The 22493-nt window shown below is 43.7% G+C and overlaps 1 protein-coding gene across 1 annotated transcript; it reads right to left on the bottom strand.

The window, feature by feature from the left end:
- Positions 1-2151: 2151 nt before the first annotated feature.
- On the bottom strand, positions 2152-20886 carry MINPP1 (multiple inositol-polyphosphate phosphatase 1). Its single transcript, XM_074155094.1, has 5 exons — positions 20346-20886; positions 19839-20027; positions 18440-18537; positions 17226-17359; positions 2152-2551 (listed from the first exon to the last, which is right to left on the bottom strand). Exons 1-5 carry the CDS (start codon positions 20884-20886, stop codon positions 2152-2154), a joined length of 1362 nt encoding a protein of 453 aa, XP_074011195.1.
- Between the last annotated feature and the right edge of the window lie 1607 nt (positions 20887-22493).

The following is a 22493-nucleotide window of genomic DNA, read 5'->3' as shown; positions in this document are numbered from 1 at the left end:
TATTTGTTCAAAGGTGAATTTTGTCACCCTTGCATCTGCTATTTACCAAACTTAACTGCCCTTAAACAAAGGTTCATTTTGTCAAAGCTTGCCTCAAACGTTGCAATAAAGGCCGTAACAGGCTTCTGTCACAGTAATTATGATCAGTTGACCAAGTCTCAGGTCTCATGTAGAAAAGGAGACATGAAAAGCTGATAGAGCAGTAAAAGTCATATACTGGGGCTGACAACTATTCCGACCTACATACCTACATTTGTCTCAGCATCGATATTCCTCTCGAACTATTTCACCAGTTTCACAAGAAGAGCTGAAGAGCTAATACAGGCGGGTATTTCACTGGTATGTTAATGCTGAAATATCCACCAGCTTTAATTAGTATCTTCAGTGATCAGAACCTTGGACTCCACAGAAACTGGTGCACTAATGAAACAGGGCCCTACGTCCCAATCCTTAATTCAGAGTACAACAGTAAAAAACAGGTTTTTGATTGCTCCTCAACTTACATATATGTAAACTTTAAGTGCTTTTATACAAGCCATATTTAAAAAAAAAAAAGTGACAAGCCTAAGTCCTCCAGAAAAATTTAAAAAATATACACTGGTAAACTCCTCAACTTTGAGCCAGTTTGGCTTTCTCGTTCCCATTTTTGCAGCAGCTAAGCTCCCAGTTCTGAAGGTGAGCCTAGAAAAAGAAGTTACCCTGCAGCAAATGCTGCTATAAGTGTTATAGTGCACCTGATACCAACCTTTCATCCCCTCCCCAGTAAACACATTTATAGGGCATGAGTATGCACTTCAAGAGCTACCAGCACCATAAATCCACACCCTGATTTGCTTCGGGACAACTTGTTCACACAGCCATTCCCTTCAGGGAGATGTAGGAATTTTTATCTAACTTACCGCATTTGAGACATTTCTAGCCAATTATCTTCTTTTTTCCTTTTTCTGCCACACTGCAGAGCTCTAAAATACTTTCCAACTTTCAGTAGCAACTGAACCTACTGTAAGTGCAGTTGCTTTGAAAGATCACCAGTACTTGTATGCAATTAAAACAGCTTCATTTCAAGAATAAAGCACATCAAATGTATAAGGCCTATGTAAGTGACACTACGCTTGGTGCCCTAAAGCTAGCAGAAGTCAAGTCTCAGCCAGATATTTTTTACAGTTCAAAACCTGCCTGGATTTAGCATTAACAACAACCCCATTTCAAGCAGGAGGCTGGACTGCAGACCTCCAAAGGTCCCTTCCAACCAGAGCTGCTACTGCAGCAACTGTCAGATGTTCGTAGCCGTGCAGAGCCTAACCTGAATGCCCTAGCCCAAACCTTTAACACAAGAAACGGATGGTAGCAAGTGAAAGAATGCACCAGATTACTTAGAGAACAACTGCTGCATGTCCCAGAGCACCTTAAAGGAAGAGTGACTATTTGCCACTCTTTTTTTTTTTTTTTTAAACACTTATTTTTTTAAAGATAATTTACTTACCCTGGAGGCTAACGTGCTATGCAGGATGAGTCGATGATGACTTTAAGAATTTTAACTCCTGGACCCTTTTCAGGCAGATAACGCATGCAGGAACACTGCAACTCCTCCTGCTTTAAACGCCGGAGAGAGATGTTTGTGTGGTGCTGTCCAGGCAGAAGTTGGACATCTGTGGAGAAGGACTATGCACCCTCTCCACCCTAGAGGCTCAGAAAAAGGAGCAAAAAAAGCTCACAGGTTTGAATTCATGCCTGCTACAGGAAAACAGCAGCTAGCAAAACAGGCAGCACAAAGCAATACTTAATTGGTCCAATCACCTTCAACTTTGATAAAACAGAATTTGCTGCAGCTCTTAAATCCATCTACAGCACATTCCTAAAATGAATGACTAATGAAATTACTTATTCAGACATATTAACATGCAGGTACCCTTCATCTGATATCACTTATCTGTTACAAATGCTCATCAACATCCCTCTTACAGCATTTGGTTTTGTAATTCTGCTTATGTAATAAATAAACAGTGCACTGAGCTAACTGAGACAACCTATCAAATCTGCAAGTTTAGAAAGACAACACCGCAGCAGCAAATCATCAAAAGTGCTTGTTCATCAATGTCGGCTGAACAGAACTGAGATCAATTTGTACAACACCCACTCCGTTTCATTCCCTCAAAGTTCATCAATAGTGGTAATATTAAGTTTTGGCAATTCACACTCTTCTTTGAAGTGGCAGTTTTCCAGGATGTCCTTGTAATAGTCCTTGAGGTCTGCATAAGTGGAGATGGTTTCATTTGAGTGATGAAATGACATCGGTTTTTCATTCAACAGTATCTGCACTTGATACTCTTCTTTAGAGGTGTTCACTTGATCACAGTGGTAAAGCACAAATACCAGGTTGGCAGCATAAGGCACAATCCGGCCACTGCGAAATTTCCGATGTGCTTGTCTGATGTAGTTGTTTGCCTTGAGAGGCTCATCATCTTTGAAGAAACCCATAAGGGCAAGCAGTGGCTGAAGCGTCTCTGCATGTCCAACTTGTACAATCAAAGGTGAAGAAATGGGTTTTGAACTAAAAAGGAAAAAAGTGCAAACGATGAGCAAGAGCCTGTGCTTTAAAACAAACATACCAACATATGGCACAGCTGTCAGCAACGGAGACTTAAAGAAGTAAACTCAGAGCCTGTTTTACTCCAATGCCCAATAGAAACCTGTTGGGAATTTCACTATATTACAGACTTTTTTTTTTTTTTAAACATCCAAGCTTCCTACATTTTGTCCCAGTTAAAAGGTACTGGCTCTTACATAAAATGTAAGAAGTTGCAACAGCTGTAGTTAGGCTACAGCTAAAGCCTAATATAAATATGGTAAACAAAAGCAAGAAACAGATTAATGGTGTGCGTCCATATACTCAGCACATCTCTGCGACTCCCTCCGTGAACCTACTCGCTCTTGCTCTTCCCAGTTATGGAAAGATCCAGTAACCATGCTACAGTTAACAGACTGGTTTCACATTAAATATAAAATTTTTAAATAGCATTGCCTCCTCCCATCAGGAATTTGAGAGAAGGGCAGCAAATCACCAAGCCAGCTGCAAGGCTTTGTTAACACTCAAACCCAGGCAAGCCCCTCATCAGATGTGACAGAGTCCCCTTCCACTGTCACCACGTGGGAGGGACGCAGGACATTGCAGTAACTCATTAGTTCTGTTCATACAGATCTATTGCAAATACATACAGCCCCATCACGCGCTGTTTGGAAAAACTCCCCGAGACACTTGTTTTTTTAATCAAATATAATTTTTACTACAGGTTTCACAGATTTGCTTTAGTACAAACTTATGGCTAAAATATAACAGCTTTTCCCAGCATGCTGAGCTGTGTTTAATAGGACTGATTAGAGTTAGTAATTATTCTGTTTGTTTTTCCCTGGCAGACACAAAAATAACCTGAATGACGAAGCATGATGAACTACTGAGATCATCCAGGACGCAATCGATTTCACAAAGACTGATAATTTATTACTAAAACATACCCCTTTTCTTAAGCTATTCTAAATACTTCAAATTACCCAGGATTTTTTAAAGTTTTTTTAATAAACTTCTGCCTAAAGTAATCTAAGGTGCAGCAAATCCCCACACTATCATCATTTTAGACTTGGATTATAAAGTTTTCAGCATTAATTTTACTAGATTTGAGAATCAAAACCCTTTCCCAACTGCTGTAATAAAGGATAAGTGACAATTCTGTTTCAAGATGAAAACTGAGTCTAAGTACAAAGTTATTGGCACATTAAGAAATCCCAGCTACCCTCTGACCTAACTACAACCACATGATTGTCTGCACAAGCAAACAAATTACTGAATTAACACACAAACTGCTTCCCTCTCTGGCACACCACCACCAGCACGGGATTTTAAGGAGCATTTCTTGCCTACGTGACCACCATGCTTTCAACTGCATATCGTGCTAGAACAAGAGTTGTAATTGGACAGCAAAATATGGTCCTTTTTTTTTTTTGTCCTGTAATACAGTTCAGCTGTTTGGAAGATACATCAGCCTTTACCAAAGTTCAGTCTGAAGACAGTGATCTAGTTGTTGGAGGAAAACAGCTGTCCCTCCGCAATTTATTAGTCCAAATTATAAGCAGGACTACTGCTATTCCTAATTTTCGAGAATGCCAACTAGTCAAAAAGATTATACTCCCTCAGCACACAGGCCAGCAAATGAAGTCACTGATTCATACCACAAACATAGCCTAAAACAAAGACAGTTTGTGCAACAAGAGGTTACACATTGTTCAACCAAAGGAAAGATAAGAGCTTTCTGCATGAGGAAGCAGCAGCGAAGGGGAACATCTGCCCCTTGCTGCAGAGAGATGATGGCTTTTTGGGACCATCTCCAAGTGGTACTCAGAAGCCCAGGTCACTTGTTCTAGTGCATGTAAATACACATTTAGCTCTCACAAGACAAGAGGTGATGTTTGGCATACTCCAGCTGCCAGCAAAGTTCACCCACAGATAAGACACATCTTGATTGGCCTGAAAAGGAGGCGTTTCCTCTACTCCAACCTAAAGTCTGAAGCAACTGAAGAATGGTTAACTGGGAAACTTGCCTGTAGATTCAAACTTTGATCAGGAAATCAGTACTGGCACAGAATGGGCTCTGGACTACCAGCTCAATATAGCCATAGTGTTTGTGCAGTCTGAAACGCACTCTGCACCATTATGCTCCCGCAGCTCCTCTATACTCCTTAGACACATATGCATATACATGTACATACTCTCCCCTTTGGTGAAACATCACTTAAGTATACCAGAATCAGTCCTCTCCCAGTTTTCCTGTCCAAACGAAGCATTAAAACCACAGAGAGGTTCTGTATGGAGGATGTTACATTTTTTTTCCCACCCATGCCTTTGCTGCACCAAGAAGTGTACATTTGCTACAGCCCCTCTTCCAGCTCCTCAAAAATCAGCGGTTCTGCCGACATTTCTCCCCTTGTTATTCATGACTCCTTCCCTCATTCTAAAATTGTAAAGCTTTTGGATCCTTCAACCCCTTCTCTCCTCCCTTCCCCTCGATTCTTTGTTCCCTCCTCCTACTCATTTAACTAGTTCATTTATATCCTCCCCCTCCATACACACCTTCAGGGAAGTATTTTTAGGTTTTAGGACACATTCACATCCCTCCTGTCAGACAACAAATAGGAACAGCAGCAAAAAACCACATGCCTAAAGATGACAACAGAAGGCTATTTCTTTGACCTCCTCCAATTTCCACCTCAGAGGTCTCCTGGGCCAGATGTGGCTTCTATGTAATGTAGGACCTCTCAATGAATCTTTCCTTTGTCAAATCTCTCCTTAAATCCACGTACATTTCTAGCATGCACAACATCCTGCGGCACGGAGTTGCACAGCTTCACACACTGCTCTTAATTCTTTCTACTTGTAGATGCTATGTACCATTTATTCTTTCTACATACAACTTAGCAATAATATTCATTCCAAGCTGAGAAATCCTACTTTAGTCATTCCAGATTTTTTCCACGTAAGCTATATCCTTTTAGATCAGAGTATTAGAAATGCACAAGACTCACAACAGTAAGCTACATCGTAAATCCACGCTGCAGCCATAACGCTGTTTTCTTATTTCACAATATCCAACACCGTTTCTACTTTGCTTACAGAATTTCAAGATACTTCCAGACAACTATAATGAACTCAAAACTCAACTCATAAGCAGTAAGTTCTACCCGACAATAAGGCCATTTTTACCACGTGGATTACTCCACAGATCCGCAATTTTCAAACCCAGTTAGTTTGTCTCACAAGGTCCTTTTACAATCCTCGTAGTAGAAAAATTTATCTTGAATAGATGTGCTGCATTTGCATTGCCACTTAACTTCTCACCTCTTCTTCCTGGTCATTTACAACATGCTGGGCAGCCAAGATCCTTGCAGATTTATCTCCACTAGCAACCTGCCTCTGCTAGGAAAATCAGTCAGCTATTCCTACCCTCCACTTCTTGTATTTTTATTAATTTTTTACCCATGTAAGGACCTTCCCCCTTAACCCTGGATGCTTGATTGCTTTTGATAAGGAAACCTGTTGAACGATGTCTGGAAATCACGACTCTGTCTTTCAGATCACCCTGTTTGTATACTTGCTGATCCTTCCCAAGAGCTCCAAGAGGTATGTTTTCCTTTCAAAGAGCCATACTGACACTACTCTGGGATATCATATTCATCATAGCGTCACAGACTGGTTCAGGTTGGAAGGGACCTTAGAGATCATTGAGTTCCAACCCCCCTGCCATGGGCAGGGACACCTCCCACCAGACCAGGTTGCTCAAAGCCCCATCCAGCCCAGCCCTGAACACTTCCAAGGAAGGGGCATCCACAACTTCCCTGGGCAACCTGTTCCAGTGTCTCACCACCCTCACAGGAAAGAATTTCTTCCTGATATCAAATCTAAATCTCCCCTCTTTCAATTTAAAACCATTACCCCTTGTTCTATCGCTCCACTCCCTGATCAAGAGTCCCTCCCCATCTCTCCTGTAGCCCCCTTCAGGTACTTGAAGGGGCTATAAGGTCTCCCTGGAGGTTTCTCTTCTCCAGGCTGAACAACCCCAACTCTCTCAGCCTGTCCTCATAGCAGAGGTGCTCCAGCCCTCTGATCATCTTCATGGCCCTCCGTGGGACCCGCTCCAACAGGTCCATGTCTTTCCTGTGCTGAGGACTCCAGAGCTGGACACAGTGCTCCAGGTGGGGTCTCACCAGAGTAGAGGGGTAGAGATTTCACACACTCACCCCTCCCCCAAAACAAGGTTTCAGAGCTGCTAAGAAAAAAAAACCCAACAAAACAAAACATTGTGGCTATCGGCACCGGCTTTAAGCAAGGTTTGGCTTTACTTTCCAGCTGATGCTAGCAGGAATTTTGAAATGGAAGTAATCACAAAAAATACGATCGACTTCTTAGTTAACAAAAACAGCAAGACACATGTTTCCAGAACAGGAAACAAATTATAGCACATACACACACAGAAGTTTTAAAAAACAAGGAAAGAAAATCTCACGAAGACAAAAGAAAGAATAAACAAGGCGCTCATTCTCACTGTAACTTGAGTTTATTTCACCTGGTTTAGTCTCAGGAAATCCTCATGCTGACAGGCCAAACCACCTTGGGAGACAAAACAAACCTCTCCCATCATATTATTTTAAGATTAAAACTGTTTCCTTATAAAATACAGTCCCGAGTTTTCTATAGCCTCTTTAACACAGTACACTTGGTTTCTCACAAGCGCTGTATATCTGATTTCTAAGACTACTCAAGCACTCCCTGTTCGATCTCTGGGGTCACGACTCCAATTCAGATGTGGTTTCGTATCATCTAATGACAACAATAAAATCAACAAGGTTAAAACGCAACAGTAATATTTTTAATTATGGGGAAATCACTAAGATTGCCTGTGTACGTGCTTTGAAGAGGCAAAGGTTACTACTGCCCCTACATTCTGATAAAGGCAAAACAGCAGCACAAAGCACAAACAACAAAACACTGATACATTCAGACCAGTAGCACAGGCTAATAAAATATTAAATGGAATGCCTGAGTTTTCCACGCTCAATCTTCTTTATCTATAGAGTAATGACTCAGCATCACGTGGAAGCATCAGCCAAAGATCTCAGCACCATACTCTGGCAACTGCTAATGAGATTTCAATTCACTTTTTCCTCCCTCTTATTTAGTAGTCAATGACTTGGGAAAGCATACTGAGCAGCAGAAAAAAAAAATCCCATTTCCAACTTTAAAGGGAGATGAAGAGACTGCACATAAAACTTTGCTATAAAATATTAAGAGCTTGTCTGAAATTGATTGCTGGCAATTGGTTTCTTACTCATTTCATGGGTCACTTCCAAATCAGCAGAAGTGACTGTCACCAGATAGAACACAAGCAGGATTCACTGAAGAGATGTGTCAACTTCAGCTGCTGAACCGCCCATGCTGTAACCCTCTAAGTAAATCTGACCACAGCTGAAAATGAAGATGTTACTGAACAATTCATCATCACAAACCCAAAAGCTAAGTCTCACCATGGAAGAAAAGGCACTGTGGAGAAGCATGGACATGGGATTTATCATTCAGGCAAATTCTAGTTCTCCTTAATCTCGGCAGTCTCGTGTTTAACCATGAATCTTCTGCATCAGCTCACCCATCCTCGACAGCAGCTCGTTCCTACTCTTCTAGGACTACAGATATATCACTTTAGGTATGGCAGAAGTTAACTTTCTTTTCAATGAAGTTTTTTTTCCTAAGCACCAATGTGACTTTCAGCTAGAGATAACCCAAACCCCAGGAGATAGTGGGGTAAGAAGAAACATTTCCTACAGCAAAGCTTAACCAGCCAACCTTTAAACCTCAAGTAAAAATCCCTCCAACAATTTCAAAGTAGGTAAGTTTTAACAACTGTCAAACAAGCAAGCTTAGACCACATTCTGTCCTTTTTCTCCCCAATAGAAAGCTGGCACACAGTACTCAATCTCTGCTTTCAGCTATGCAATGAATTCGCCATCCTTTCTACCTCCCCTTGTGATTTATTTGTGGAAAATAAAAAAAAAAACTGGAAGGACCCCAAATCCACACAAGGAAACAGAAGAGATCAGGGAATGCAGTGGTAGTGGTGGGACTCGGAGGACAGCAGAAATACCTAACACTGGTGCTGCTCAAAGGTGTTATCCCCAGTGGGAAGAAAAAAAATACTGTTTGACAGATGCTTACTTTTAAGTCCTCATGCGTCAAAGCTTCCACCATAAATAGCAGAATGGAAGACAGCTGTGCCCATTCATTTCCAGAATCAGTACCAACACAACAAAATGCCACCACAAATACTAACAAGATAAACATTTTTTTCTTTTCCAACAAGGACATACATGAACTCATTCATGGCAAAGGCAAACTCTGAAAACTGACAAGACTACACAAAACTCATTTAAAACCCTGATTAAAAGGCAACAGCTCTTATCTAGTCCCTCAAGAGTTAATCACTCAAGTGAAATGCAGCAAAGCCTAGTTAGCTTTAAGAGCTTATACAGTTTCAAAGGCTCATTTCTAAATGTTCCCATCTCTCACGTTCTTACGGACCTCAGAGATTAAACGCGTTACTGCAGCAGCATTGTACTGATGCTAAATGTTAAAACAATTGTGATGAGCCAAAACCAAATCAAGAGGGTAATGCCACTTGTCAAACCCTTCCTGCCCAAAGTGAATACTGGTTAGACCAGTTGATTTGCGTGTTACCTGCCTAGGTATTGTTGTGCTTGGATTTTTATTTCCTTAGATAAAAGGATATGATTCTATAAAAGTTGCTGAGATACCTTTTCACAGCAATCCTGAGCAAGCAAGTATTAGGCAATTAATGTGAGATTAAGTTTACTCTGGGAGGTTTGAAAGGCACAAGCAACACTTAAAATACCTAATTCTAACCAGATCGATGACAAGACACATTCCCAGGGGGGTCCCCTGAACTACCAGAAATGCAGAAACAAGGAACCTGCTGAATGTGCTACAAGGACCAATGGAGAATGTCACATCTCTACCTGGTTTCCCTCAAAGCATCCCTAATCCTGTCAGAAGCCTCATCTTTGAAAAATGGAGCTATCAAAACCAACCATACGCTGTTTGAGATATTTACAATTTAGTAGCAAAAGTCATCCCATTTCTCTGATTTCCTGGAAATAAAGTCAAGACCTGTATATTTTTCAGGTGTACTAATGTAAACTGTGTGGTGTATGGAACTGTACACTGGCACGCTCTTCTGTGAATACACAAGCATCTTATTACAGGGATCAATTTACCCATCACACGCACAATACCTGTTCTCCTTTCTGAACAGATATGCTGAAGTCAAACAATTAATTTTTTTGGAAAGTTATATATCACTATGTAATTATCAGATGAGGTGACAAGCACCTAGTCCAGAAGTTCTCATCACAGGCTCTCCCAGTACCCCAAAGAGCCAGCGGACGTGGTGGGGACACCCCTAAAGCCACATGGACCCACCCACATCTCCATGCCCTCTGAGAAAGGGACCCTCTGGGGAGCACAATACCAACGCCTCTGACCTGGCTCTGCAAGGTCTGCTTCATACTTCAAAGTAAGCCCGTGTAGTATGCAGCTGGCTACAAACTGCTCTGCACTTCCAGTAATGTAAATTACACGTCTACATGTCATGGCCCTGGTTCCCTGTTGGAGCTGCTCTGCTTCTGGGAGGGTGATCAAACACACTGGTTTACAACTCCCACCAAGGGACACGGGACATCCTCAACCTGCTGACGCACCCAGAGAGACAAGAACCTGCACCATGCAAACGTGGGATCCCAGCGACAACCAACAAGTTTTATTAGACAACTACCAATTTGGATCTGAGCAAAAGGGTTTTTTAAAATCCAATTACATCATTTCTACTGCATACGCAGAAGGTTTTTGCTGTTCCCTTTGTACATATTATAAAAAGATAGTTTTGAACAGTTAATTGTTTTTAGATAATATGTTGACTTATTTTCTACTGAGTCATAGTTTTGAAAGGAGCGATTAGGCCACAGTAGTAAATGACTACAGAAAGGTTATCAATTGTATTGTGAACCAACCTGCAAAGAAGGCGGCAAATTACATGAAGCAATAAAAGTTACCAATAAATTGGGAAATTAAGCTGTTAACCATATGGCTTAGCCTGGTACAACTACAAAGATCACCTACACTTGATCTTGAACTAGGTTCAAATTCAACTAATTTTTTTAAAATACCTTGAACCTGCTAACCCTCAGAGGAAGCCACCAAATATTTTGCAATGTTTATGTGCAGGTAGGTTAGTATTTTCAATCATTAGCCACACACTTTAAATATTGAGATGGCTGCACAAAGCATACCTCCCAGTTTCAGAGCCTTATGGTAATCTTTTTGGACAGTACAAGTAATAACAAGTATTTCATATTCTCCTTCATAAGCAAGAAGCTAGAAGAAAAAAAAAAAGCATAAAACAGCTTTAGTGAATAGCTGATTTCCCTAAAGTGTGCCACAACCAACTTTCAAATCCACCCCTGCCCAAGTGTGCAGCTGTTAAGATGTTGTTTGGGGGTGGTTTTTTTGGGTTTTTTTTTTTTTTTTTTTTTTTTACAGGAGTAGTAGCTTTGTATTGCATTAATTACCCAAATACATGGATTTCTCATCAACACGCACAGTTCCTGTTGGCAGAACAGCACTCCCAGGTGACAGATGTAAGGCTCACCTCAGCATCTCACAGAAACTTGAAAAGCAATGCACATCTTTATCCCTTCTATGTACAGTTTTCCTACAGATCCATACCCTGCGCTGCAGCAACAGGGGCTTCCTCCTGCAACTGTAGTTTCCCCTTTCTCCACCCAAATTCAGCATGCCAACTCTCCCAAGAAGGTGAGAAGCCAGTGAGCAATGGGGTTGAGCTGGCAGTCCTAGCAGTCCCATGCAACACACAGACCAGATATGCCTCTTGAGGAGGGACAGGGGCCCATCAAGTCTGAGGTTATTCCTACCACCAGCACCGTACTGGGGGGGGCGAGAGGGGGAAGTCATAGCAGGTTCTGGTCACCAGCTGTAGCTCATATATGAGCCACAAAGAACTCAATGGTGTTTCTGAGCTAAGGTGATACTCGTGGACTGCTCCTCTACATCCTGATGTTGAGGCATCTCTAAATACCACAGCGTTGGGAAACTGGACGCTTTCTAACTGTTTAAACCAATGCTGACTGGTAAGAGCAGCCTTTCAAGGATTGTTCCATAGTAGTACAACTGCAAGACAACATGCACGCGTGTATCACTACCTGGCAGTTTTACCAATATAATGAAAAGCAGGGACACTTTCAGTAATGCCTAGGCTCAGTGGAGGGAAAACCCAACAGTTTAGTGAAGAGTATTTCCCCATTAGCTTCTTTGCCACACAGTTGTGTAGCAGGATGACTTGGGAAAAATGCAATTCTTATGTCTTCACAAAAATAAAGTGCAAACTATCCAAGTACGCCATTTCAGTATAACAAATCACCTGGCTTAATTTTACATTCAACTCTTGTGATACAATTTTTTTTTTTTCCTGGTAATTAAGAATATTTCTATCGAAAAGAATCCTAGCCCTCAACCTCTCCCTAGAAACGTGACCATGACATTTCCTTACAGGCTGGTAGGAAGGTATGGAGGAATGTGGTCCTGAAAGGCCCACTGTGAGTGTGCCGAGGTCTCAAGCAGATCCTTTCTACTGAAGAATTAATCTCTATTAGACACTTATACTTTGTTACTACTGAGGGTGCAGAAGAATAGGGTCTATGTGCGGGTGTGCTAACAGAAGGTGGTCACTAATATACTATTGAGATAACTATTGATAAATTCAACATTGGACCCAAGTTCCTGAATTCTAACACCTTTCTACCAGTTGTCTGGATGGGGACAGTTGACAAGAGGAATCATATAGTGAAAATTCCTTTCATAGCCTTCAAAATCGTCTTTGCTGTACAGCAAGACATACACAGAAGAGACTACTGCTAGTTTAAACCATGAATTCTACTGGAATTCATATGATGAAAGATCCTAAAAAATGTCTGAAACTTTTGCACTGCAAATTGGAGGTGGGACTAATTAGTAACAGGTATTTATTAACACTTCCATAGGTTTCTTAAGAATAGACTAATTAGCAGAAGATATTTTTGCCCAGAAGACAGAAAAGCAACATTTAACAAGGCAACCAATAAGGCAACTAAATTCAGTGAGCAATCAGATTACAAGGTCATGAATCACTTAATGGAAGGAAGAGGGTTACAATAAAACCAAGGTTTCTCTCCTTATTTCAGCTGTAACTGGAAATGAAAAGAGGACTAAGCTATTGAATATAAATACTTACAAGTATGCTACAAAAAAGCAGTGTTGCCAACACTGTTCTTAACTGCCAAGCCTGGACCAGAACCAATAATCCAGATCCCTCAGCTTCTTGCTGTAACAGAAATGCTCCCCTTTCTGCTTTTGGATAGCAGGAAGCTATCTAAGCTTTCCAGGAAGAAAGGAGAACTCAGAGCAAAGATAATGCTCTGGAAGTAAATTGGTTGTTCTCCAACTTTTAAAACAGTCAGTTACAAATCAACATTAAACATCACTAAATTGAAACAACATTCCACTAAAAGACATTTCATCATCATGAAAGTTCATTTTCTGAGTAACAAACTGCTGCAAAAATATTTAACCTGGTGTCTTGATGTTGCACAATACCATAAAAAGAGAGACACTCATGCAAACCCTATCATTTTCTAGTGTTATTAATACAGACATTTTTTTATTTGTACGGTTTCTTGCTTTCGTTTGTACTCTAATCTCTCACGTTGCCACAGGACCCGGGCTCTCTCCCGGGTCTAGTCTCTCTCCCTAGATGAAAAAGCATTAGTTTCATCGCCACTCTCTAGATCACAAGAGACACAAGCTGTTCCAGTACATCTGCCAGCGGTGGTGGCAGATTTCCACATATTATTAAATGCTCCGGGTTACCCGATTCAGATTACACTGAAGTCTTCAGTGCCTTAAGACTGCCACCTTACGTCGTGGGATGGAGTGACACGCTCCTTCTGTGCAAGGCAACGCACCTCAGAAGCCTTCAGCCCCCACTTAGGATAACACAGACTAAACAGACCGCTCACCGAGCTTTGAATTTTGCAAGGTTTTCAGGCTCCGGATCGCTTTAGACACATGCATAAACTCACCACCTGCTTCCCCCTGCGGTGGCAACACAACAGGATAGCCTCAGAGATCGCAACCAAATTTCTGCAGCCAAAGGTGAAAAAATTCATCCTGTCTTCTCAGTCCTTTAGTGCTCTGCCTCAGACAACTGCTCTTCCCCAGGAAGCCTGCTCCCCCTTGTAATTTACTGAATGCTGATCTAGTTCTCAATAAAGCAGAAGTATAGATGTAGATTTTTGTCAACTATGGCTGGTTTTTTATTATTTATGTAAACATACATTGTACACTATTGTCCATCTAATTTAAGGATTGAAAGGCTGTCACTGTTCTAAGAGTAAATTACACTAAAAGGAAGCAAAATCAATCACCCTCCTTATATGAGTCAAGCTGCACTTAAAAGTTATTTTTCAGATTTCAGAAGGACAGAGGGGTGTTAAGACTCTTGCTTCTCTGTTCCTCTTTTAACTTGTACTTCCTCCTGATCTTCTCATTCCCAGTTCTTACTTTCTGTTTGTAGATACAGAGACAGCACAGGACAGAGGCAATCACAGCAGAGTGCTTGTCAATCTGTTCACAGTTGAGAGCTACTGACCTGTGCCCTAATGTACTTTTTCATTTAGCTCTCCAGTAGGCTGAAGAGAGGATGCAGTGAAAAAGTTTATTTAACGTGTGATCTAGCATAACTACTGCTTTGACTCTACCACTACCAAAACAAGAGGTATCCCTGACTCCCACACAAGTCTTTGATTTCCACACACCAGAGCCATCACTTGACAGCACAATTTCTTAAGCCATCTTGGCTGGAGAGGGGTCCCTATCGCCAGCTGCCCACTATCATTCGCAGCAACTCCTCCCCAAAGCCAAACTTATTTCATGTTTGCAACTGTCAAGTTTTAACCCATTCGTGGCAAAATGAACAGAGGCATCTCCTTTGTGCTGACAGGTACACAACACAGCAGAGATTCAGAAAGGCCCCTGATGGCCACTGCCATGCAACGCAGAAAAGTCCCGCATGCTCCCATGCTTGGCTCTTATTTCCAACCCTGTATGGCCCCTTTCCCCGGGCTCACATCATCATCAGAGCAGGACCAAGGCACCAATCTGGATGCAAGTGTTGGGAAAGCCTGTGTGTACACCCTAAAGGCAAATTTTCAACATATTTACCTTCTTGAATACTAAGCCAACGCTGTTTATAAACAGATATATCAGGCTGATTTTCCGGGTGAACCCTGAAAGTAATTAAGATAAACAGCAAGTGTACTGTTTACCTAGTGGTAACTCCACTTCAGATGAAAGAAACCATGTCATGCATTAAACATGATCTCAACATTCCTGTGTTACTCAGAGCTCCAGCGATGAACACAGGATCTCTCTCTGCACCCCACACTAAAGGACAGCAAAAAAGCCAACTGACTGAGAGCTATGCTTCAGCGGACTTACTACACAGCTCTACCACTGCTCATGTCCAGCTTGAATCCTCAGACTGCAAACTTAAAGAAGCAAAACTTCTTTCTTTTCTTTTCTGCTATAATCAACTTCATGGATCGTTCCTCCAATCCAAAATGTGAATGCTACTTCTTATTTCAGCCTGACAACTAAAAGAGAAAAAAAAAAAAATGTTTTCCAACAAGTTATCAAGTAAAAAAACCATGCATACAGCCTCAAACATCCATGACTCATGCTTTTCTCTCTGAAACATAAAAGCCATTAATATCATTCTGCTGGGTGTTAGCCAGATCTACTTTAATATACTGAATATAGAATAAAGTCCCAAGGACTGCAAGAACATCCACCACATGTAACTGATGTTTACATATCAACACCAAAGCTGAATTTGCTGGTTATAAATTGAAGTTACTTATAAATTGGTTTCTATCAAGTATTTAATGGCACAATATTTGTACAATCTTATCATCGTATCCCTGATATTATGTATTTCTATAAACATTTCCACACTTACATGCTAAGGTATTAATGTGATTGATCACTAAACCATGAATTTCTGATTCCTCATTTTGCAGGAGGAGCACGCACATGAGTTGTAAATTAATTCCCACATGAATGCACCGCGTTTAAATCTGAAGCAGCTCCCTCTCTCAAAAAAAATAGGCTACGAGCACATGAAAGCAAGTGTAGGTAATTCTGTGACACAAACATCCAAACCTGTGACAGAAACCTTTGTCTTCTCCATACAACAATAGATCCCAGTTCCTATTTTGCTTCTCCCCATCATACCAATTCACATGAGACAAGATCAAAACCAGATACTGCATCAAGACTGCTGACTGATACCAGCTCACAGGAGTATAAACAATACACAAAAATAGCACAGGCATCTCATCTCTAACCTTTAAGGAAGGGATGGTTACACCCATGACGCTGCAAAGGCAGTCTGGAGCACTGTGCAACTGAGCAGATGGAGTACCACTGTTATTGTTGTTCCACTGACACCAAGTGACTGTTGTCAAATCATGCAATAGGTGAAGACAACCCTTTATCAGACCACCGTCCTCTGAAGACACCTGGTTACTGTATCTTCAAGTCTACTAATAGCTACTTGTAAGGCCTAATATCTTCTTACAGCTACAGCGTTGTTCCCAAACTACACCTTTGCTGTAAAAGAATAAGGATGGGAAACTAAATATCCTAGAGAGAGGTCTCCAACTGGCCAGCTGAACTACTGATTTCAGATTCACGGAACAAATAAATGTATTTATGACAACTTCAGGACAGAAGTGTCTTTTTCCTGTTCTTACAAGGCATCAAGTATATTGCCCAAAGTCTGCCCTTCCCTAGTTGCAACAAAGCCGTTTGTTACGAGGTTGTTTTTCTCTTACAGCTCCGGTCTCTTGGATCCTGCAACAGGCCATTCTGGTCTAGAGTCACAAAGTGTTTGGATTGGGCTGCAATAATTATTTGTCCGTAACTACATTTCAGCACCTTTAATCTGAACAGAAAGCTTCATTAACCCAAGAGACTCAAATCAAATATATGCAAAAAGACTGCCACATTGAAGTACTTAAGTAACTAGATAACAGAACGTATCACGGGGATGCTTTCAATACACGGTCTTCCATTTTCACTACAAGTGATTTTAAACAAGGACATTTTAAACAAAAAGCTCATTGTTTTAAACAATAAAAATCATTGTTTTTAAACAAAAAGCTCATTGGCCTCTTCTCAAACCGTGCAGGAAGAGAACACCATTATCAGACACAGCAGCTGGCTGTCCCTTGAAGGCCTGTGTGGATCAGTAAGTTAAAAGATAGAAATACATTATCTGGGCACCACAGCTTCAACAGAAGAAAAAAAAGATATATAGTCTTTACAGTAATACTGCTCTATTAAAAAATTTATTCTCTCCATTAAAATTCTCCTAGCTCAAACTCTCCTAACATCGTTATGTTTGGAAGTAAAGTACTTAACTTTTATTCACATCAAACCCAACGCAGGATTGACCACAGAAAGCTTGTACCCAAAGCACAGAAGCCTTTTTATTTACCTTTTGCTCTCTTCCACCGCTTTGTCCAAATGCTGGAAGATATCTTGGAATAAAATGCAGCTGGAACGACTATTGATATCATAGCCATATCCTCTCTTCCAGTATTGCTTCAGGTCGTTCAGATATTCCAGCACCTATAGTTAGGGAGTTCACAAGTTTTTATTATGGCACAGAGGTAAAATAAGAAACCCACAAGCAGGAACAATGATGCTACCACACACTGCAGGAAATCAACAATTCTTTGACACACAAGAAAAACCAAAACATCAAGGTCTTAGAGGATCTAGCAGACCTCATTTGCTGTCCTCTGGAATCAAGGCATTTTATCATATAGAATCATAGAATGGTTTGGGTTGGAAGGGACCTTAAAGATCATCGAGTTCCAACCCCCCTGCCATGGGCAGGGACACCTCCCACCAGACCAGGTTGCTCAAAGCCCCATCCAGCCTGGCCTTAAACACTTCCAGGGATGGGGCATCCACAACTTCCCTGGGCAACCTGTTCCAGTGCCTCACCACCCTCACAGGAAAGAATTTCCTCCTAATATCTAATCTAAATCTCCCCTCTTCCAATTTAAAACCATTACCCCTTGTCCTGTCACTACATCTCCTGACAAAGAGTCCCTCTCCGGCTCTCCTGGAGGCTCCCTTCAGATATTGGAAGGCTGCTATGAGGTCTCCCCGGAGGTTTCTCTTCTCCAGGCTGAACAACCCCAGCTCTCTCAGCCTGTCTTCATAGCAGAGGTGCTCTAGCCCTCTGATCATCTTCATGGCCCTCTGCTGGACCCGTTCCAACAGGTCCATGTCCTTCTTGTATTGAGGACTCCAGAGCTGGACACAGTATTCCAGGTGGGGTCTTACGAGTGCAGAGTAGAGGGGCAGAATCACCTCCCGCGACCTGCTGGCCACACTTCTCAGGGCATTTCACATATTACAGAAATAAAAGCACTACACGAATTAAGCACAATAGGAGAAAACTCACATGTCAAGGAAGACAAATCAAGATTGCACCAGCATTTTAAGTCTGAATGAAGACGCGTATTTCAGAAATGCTGCTTGATTAATCCAGAGCTCTCTGGAGACCAAAGAGGTGCTTCATTAGGTTGAAGAATAAGGGGCACACAACTTACGACTTTTGACCATGCAATGAATTATATCCGAACACCGAGGCATGTTTTGAAGGCTTCTCAAATATCTCTCCCATTTAGCACCTACCTTGGCATCTTCTTCGCTGAAGAGTGAACACCATGGGGAGGTCACATTTTTTATTGCCAACTCATATGAGCAGGTGAGAAAAGCCACTTGAACAAGATCTGCAATAAATCCAACAAACAAGCAAAAGATAAACCACTGCTACACATGTAGCAATTTTTCCACAACTTGTCTCTAAAATGAAACATAACTACCATTTAGCAATGCAAACAATGTAAGCCAATAAGTAATCACCAGTCCAAAGGCTAAGAACCAAACAGCTTCCAACAGCATTATCACACAGAATCCACATTTAGGACTGCAAGCTTTTCACATTTCATTGCTATGAGGGGAAAATGAGAGCATTTCACATCAAATGCTGCACATCTACTGATGTACATGCTATAGGCGTCAACCACTAGTGCATCCTCATTACCACAAAGGACAGAAGAGTCAACACAAGGAAGGTGTATCCATTCAATGCAGAGCAGTCTTTGACTATCGTGACTTATCCTCCACACTAGTGGCCAAGTTTGAACAGCAGCGTGCTGCAACTTTGGGATTTCACTGAATTTTTAGAGTTGGAAGGGACCATAAGGAGTCCAACTCCCGTGCTGAAGCAGGATTGCCCAGAGCATGTTACTCAGGACTGCATCCAGGCGGGGCTTGAAGATCTCCAGAGAAGGGGACTCCACACCCTCCCTGGGCAGCCTGTTCCAGGGCTCTGGCACCCTCACCGTGAAGAAGTTCTTCCTCATATTTGAATGGAACTTCCCACGTTCCAGCTTGTGCCTGTTGCCCCTCGTCCTCTCACTGGGAACCACTGAAAAGAGTCTGGCTCCATCCTCCTTCAGCCCACCCTTTAGGTACTTGTGAGCATCCATAAGGTCTCCCCTCAGCCTTCTCTTCTCCAGGCTAAAGAGTCCCAGCTCTCTCAGCCTTTCTTCATAAGGGAGATGCTCCAATCCTTGAATCATCCTCGTTATGCTCTAGGGACATGCTGGAAAGGACACCAACAGCTATTTGGGGGGGCACCCCCCACCACTTGACCACACAGGGAAACCTGGCACTTCTGTTCCGGACAAGTGACATTACAACGTAGACATACCTTTTCCTGAGATTGTGTGTTTGAATTGTAACAAAAGCTCACAAAGCAGAATTAAAAAGAATAACACACTCATATGCTTCTAAACAAAGGTAAAGCTGATTTCACCCACAGGAAGGATATTTTCAACTGTCTTTTTCTACTGACCACTGACTAACAACCACTCATTACTGCAACATCAATACGCATTTGCAGCCTTAATTAGGGACTGCGCCTCCAATTTACAGCATATTTTAAGTTAACTATTCTGCAAAATTACTTGGAAGTTGTTCTCAGCCAGACTCAGAGCCGAAGCCACCTGCAACAAACATTCATTACCTGCGTTCAGCTCCTCCACTGGCAAACACAAGGCACTTGCAACCTTCTCCAAGACCTTCCTCATCTCCGGCCCCTCTTTGAAGGCATCCACCTGGCACATCGCCACGTCGTTCTCTTCCACCAAGGCAACAAACTTTGCGCAATGATCGAAAAACCGCATCAAGGAATCGTTAACTTCAACCTCCACTTCTGAAAGCAAACGCGGGCCTCAGGGAAGGAAGAACAGACATCCCCTGGGGTACCGGGGGCCCAGCCACCCAGAGACCCTCCTGGGGACGGTCCTCACCACCACAGCAGTGTCCCTATGGCGGGGGACACGGGATGCAGGGCCCCCCTCAGCCTGGGGATGGGGGACACAGCTCCCCTCAGGGCGGGCACGGGGCTCCCCTCAGCCCCTCCCGGGGAGGGCAGAGGGGTCCCTCAGCCCGGCGATGGGGAACATCGCATTGGCCTCACGGCTTTCCTCAGCCCCTCGGGGAGGGACGTGTGCGGGGAACCCGGGCTTACCGTCACTGCCGAGGCTGAGGGAAGGCCCGAGCCCGCGGCGGAAGGCAGCGCCGCTCTGCAGGCAGCGGTGCTTGGAGCTGCTGGCCAGCACCAGGCGGCGGGCGGCGAAGAGGGCGGGGAAGCGGGCGGCCAAGCGGCGGGCCAGGTGCTCCATGTCGCGCCGGCCCTGCGGCGCCAGCCGCCCGTCGAGGCTCTCCTCGTACCACATCTGCCAGGCGGCCAGGTGGGCAGCGGCGGGGCAGTCTGCAGCGGCGGGGCGGCGGACGAGGCGGGCGTGCAGCTGGCCCAGGCGGCGGATCTGTCCGGCCGTAGGGTAGCGGGTGCCGTGGCGGAGCAAGGCGCGGAGCTGCAGCGGCGCGCAGGCGGCGGGCAGCCGCGACCCGGCGGCGGGACCCAGCGAGAGCGGGTCCTTCAGCAGGTGCGGGTTCACCTCCTCGTAGCGGGACTTGGTGCCGAAGTAGCCGCTCAACCCCGCGCTCGCCAGCGGCAGGAGAAGGGCGGCAGCGGAGACGAGCGCGGCGACCGTCCGCCGCGGCGCCATGGCGGCAACTGCGCGGCTCCCGCAGGAAGAGGCGGAGCGGAACCGCCCCCTCTCGCCTTCCCCTCGCCTCAACCGGGGCCGCGCCTCAACCGGGGCCGCTGGTAGCCGGGCGAGGCGGAGGCCCTGAGGCGAGTTCTCCTCGGGGCCTCCAGCTGCTCCCGCCCCTCGTCTGGGGCGGTGGCTCCCCTCGGGGTGGGCTGTCTCACCTCAGGACTGCACACCTGTGTTAAAACTCCGCCTTTTTGACCCATTTATTGCTCTTTCACGACGCTAAAGCCCCCGATTCTCTTTCCCACCTTGTGCCTGCCTCGGGTAGCAGCCCCGGGTGAGGTGGGGGAAGATGGCAGCTCCCCTGAGCTCAGGGTGCCTCCCTGCAGGACTTTGCTCGTGTGGAAAAAGAAAATAAATGCCTTATTGAGCCTTTGATGGCCCCTCACGATGCTGAAGACCCCCAATCCTCATACCCCCTCTCACCCGTTTTGGCAGGGCTTGGCCTCCAGCATGGGGCTGCGCCATCATTCTCCACACTGGCAGAGGCTTCGGGTGAGTGAGGCTAACCTGGGGGTTTTGAGGGAGTTTTTTAGGTCTTTTTTGCCCAAAAGCTGTTGAATTCTACTCAAAGCACGGCCAGCGTTGGGCTGAGAGAGGGGTGTGGATCACTGCTTGCCACGGATGGCACCGGGGGCTCAAGGTGCAGTGGGTTTTTTAACACAGTTTATGTGTTCCCGCTGGGAGTGAGTTCAGGTGGAAATACGCTGCTGTGGAAAAGTGGAAGGAGTGGGAGTGCACACTTTGCAGCCTGGGACACTTCCGTCTGGGAGCGGTGTCCAGAGGTCTGCCGGTGCCAGTGATAATCCTCAAATCCCACTGGCACTGCTGGTAGCACAGCGTGGCAGCATTGTAATGACCGCTCCAGAAAAGCTTAGAAAGGCTTATAAAAGCAAAGAATAGAAAGAGGCATGCTGTAGAAAAGCCTGAGTGTGACAGTGACGCATCAGGTTATAAAACAGCTTGGACAAGAGCGTAAGCAAAACATCCCCCAGTGCATAAGCGCAACATCCCCAGTGCTGACAATACCCATTTTCAAGAAAACCCTTGCTACTAAATAGGTATCAGCGTGTAGCTAAGGAAACTGAAAACTATTTGTAGCAGAAGCAAGGCTTGAGGTTAACAAAAACATCTCAAGTCTCAGGACTTTTGGGCCACAGCATGTCCTGGGGAAACCTCTATCTTATACACAGAAAGATCAGGTACTTTACTCCCTGCCTACACAATCAGGCTATTGCTTATATGGTTGAGAATTTTCATTGAATAAACAGATTTTCACGACATATTTAGTCAAGTAGTGAAATTCTTTTGAAAAGTGCGTATCTCACCTGTTTCCTACCTCATCAATAGCCAAAACAAAGTGTTAATGCAATGATATGCAAAGGCTCAAACAGGCAAAGTCTTTAAAACTGAGAAAGAAAGGGGAAAGAAAAGTATAGGAATAATTGTTTCAAAGCTTCTGGGCAAAGTTACGGGCTCTCTTTGTTAAACCAGAGTGGTGTGACTCGGCTGTCTCATCGTGACAGTGTGCAGGGCTACTTGCCATGTTTCCTGTTGGT

The sequence above is a fragment of the Numenius arquata genome, chromosome 10, assembly GCF_964106895.1.
Source record: "Numenius arquata chromosome 10, bNumArq3.hap1.1, whole genome shotgun sequence".
Taxonomy (NCBI): Eukaryota; Metazoa; Chordata; class Aves; order Charadriiformes; family Scolopacidae; genus Numenius; species Numenius arquata.
This window is presented reverse-complemented; position numbering and strand designations above follow the sequence as displayed.

What these genes read in the sequence shown, in the direction of transcription:
- MINPP1 (XM_074155094.1), bottom strand. Translation starts at nt 20,886, where the DNA reads ATGGCGCCGCGGCGGACGGTCGCCGCGCTCGTCTCCGCTGCCGCCCTT. An exon ending in CCTCAGCCTCGGCAGTGACG is followed by an intron (nt 20,028 to 20,345) that starts GTAAGCCCGGGT and finishes GTTTGCTTTCAG; the next exon opens with AAGTGGAGGTTGAAGTTAAC. An exon ending in AGTGGAGGAGCTGAACGCAG is followed by an intron (nt 18,538 to 19,838) that starts GTAATGAATGTT and finishes GATTTATTGCAG; the next exon opens with ATCTTGTTCAAGTGGCTTTT.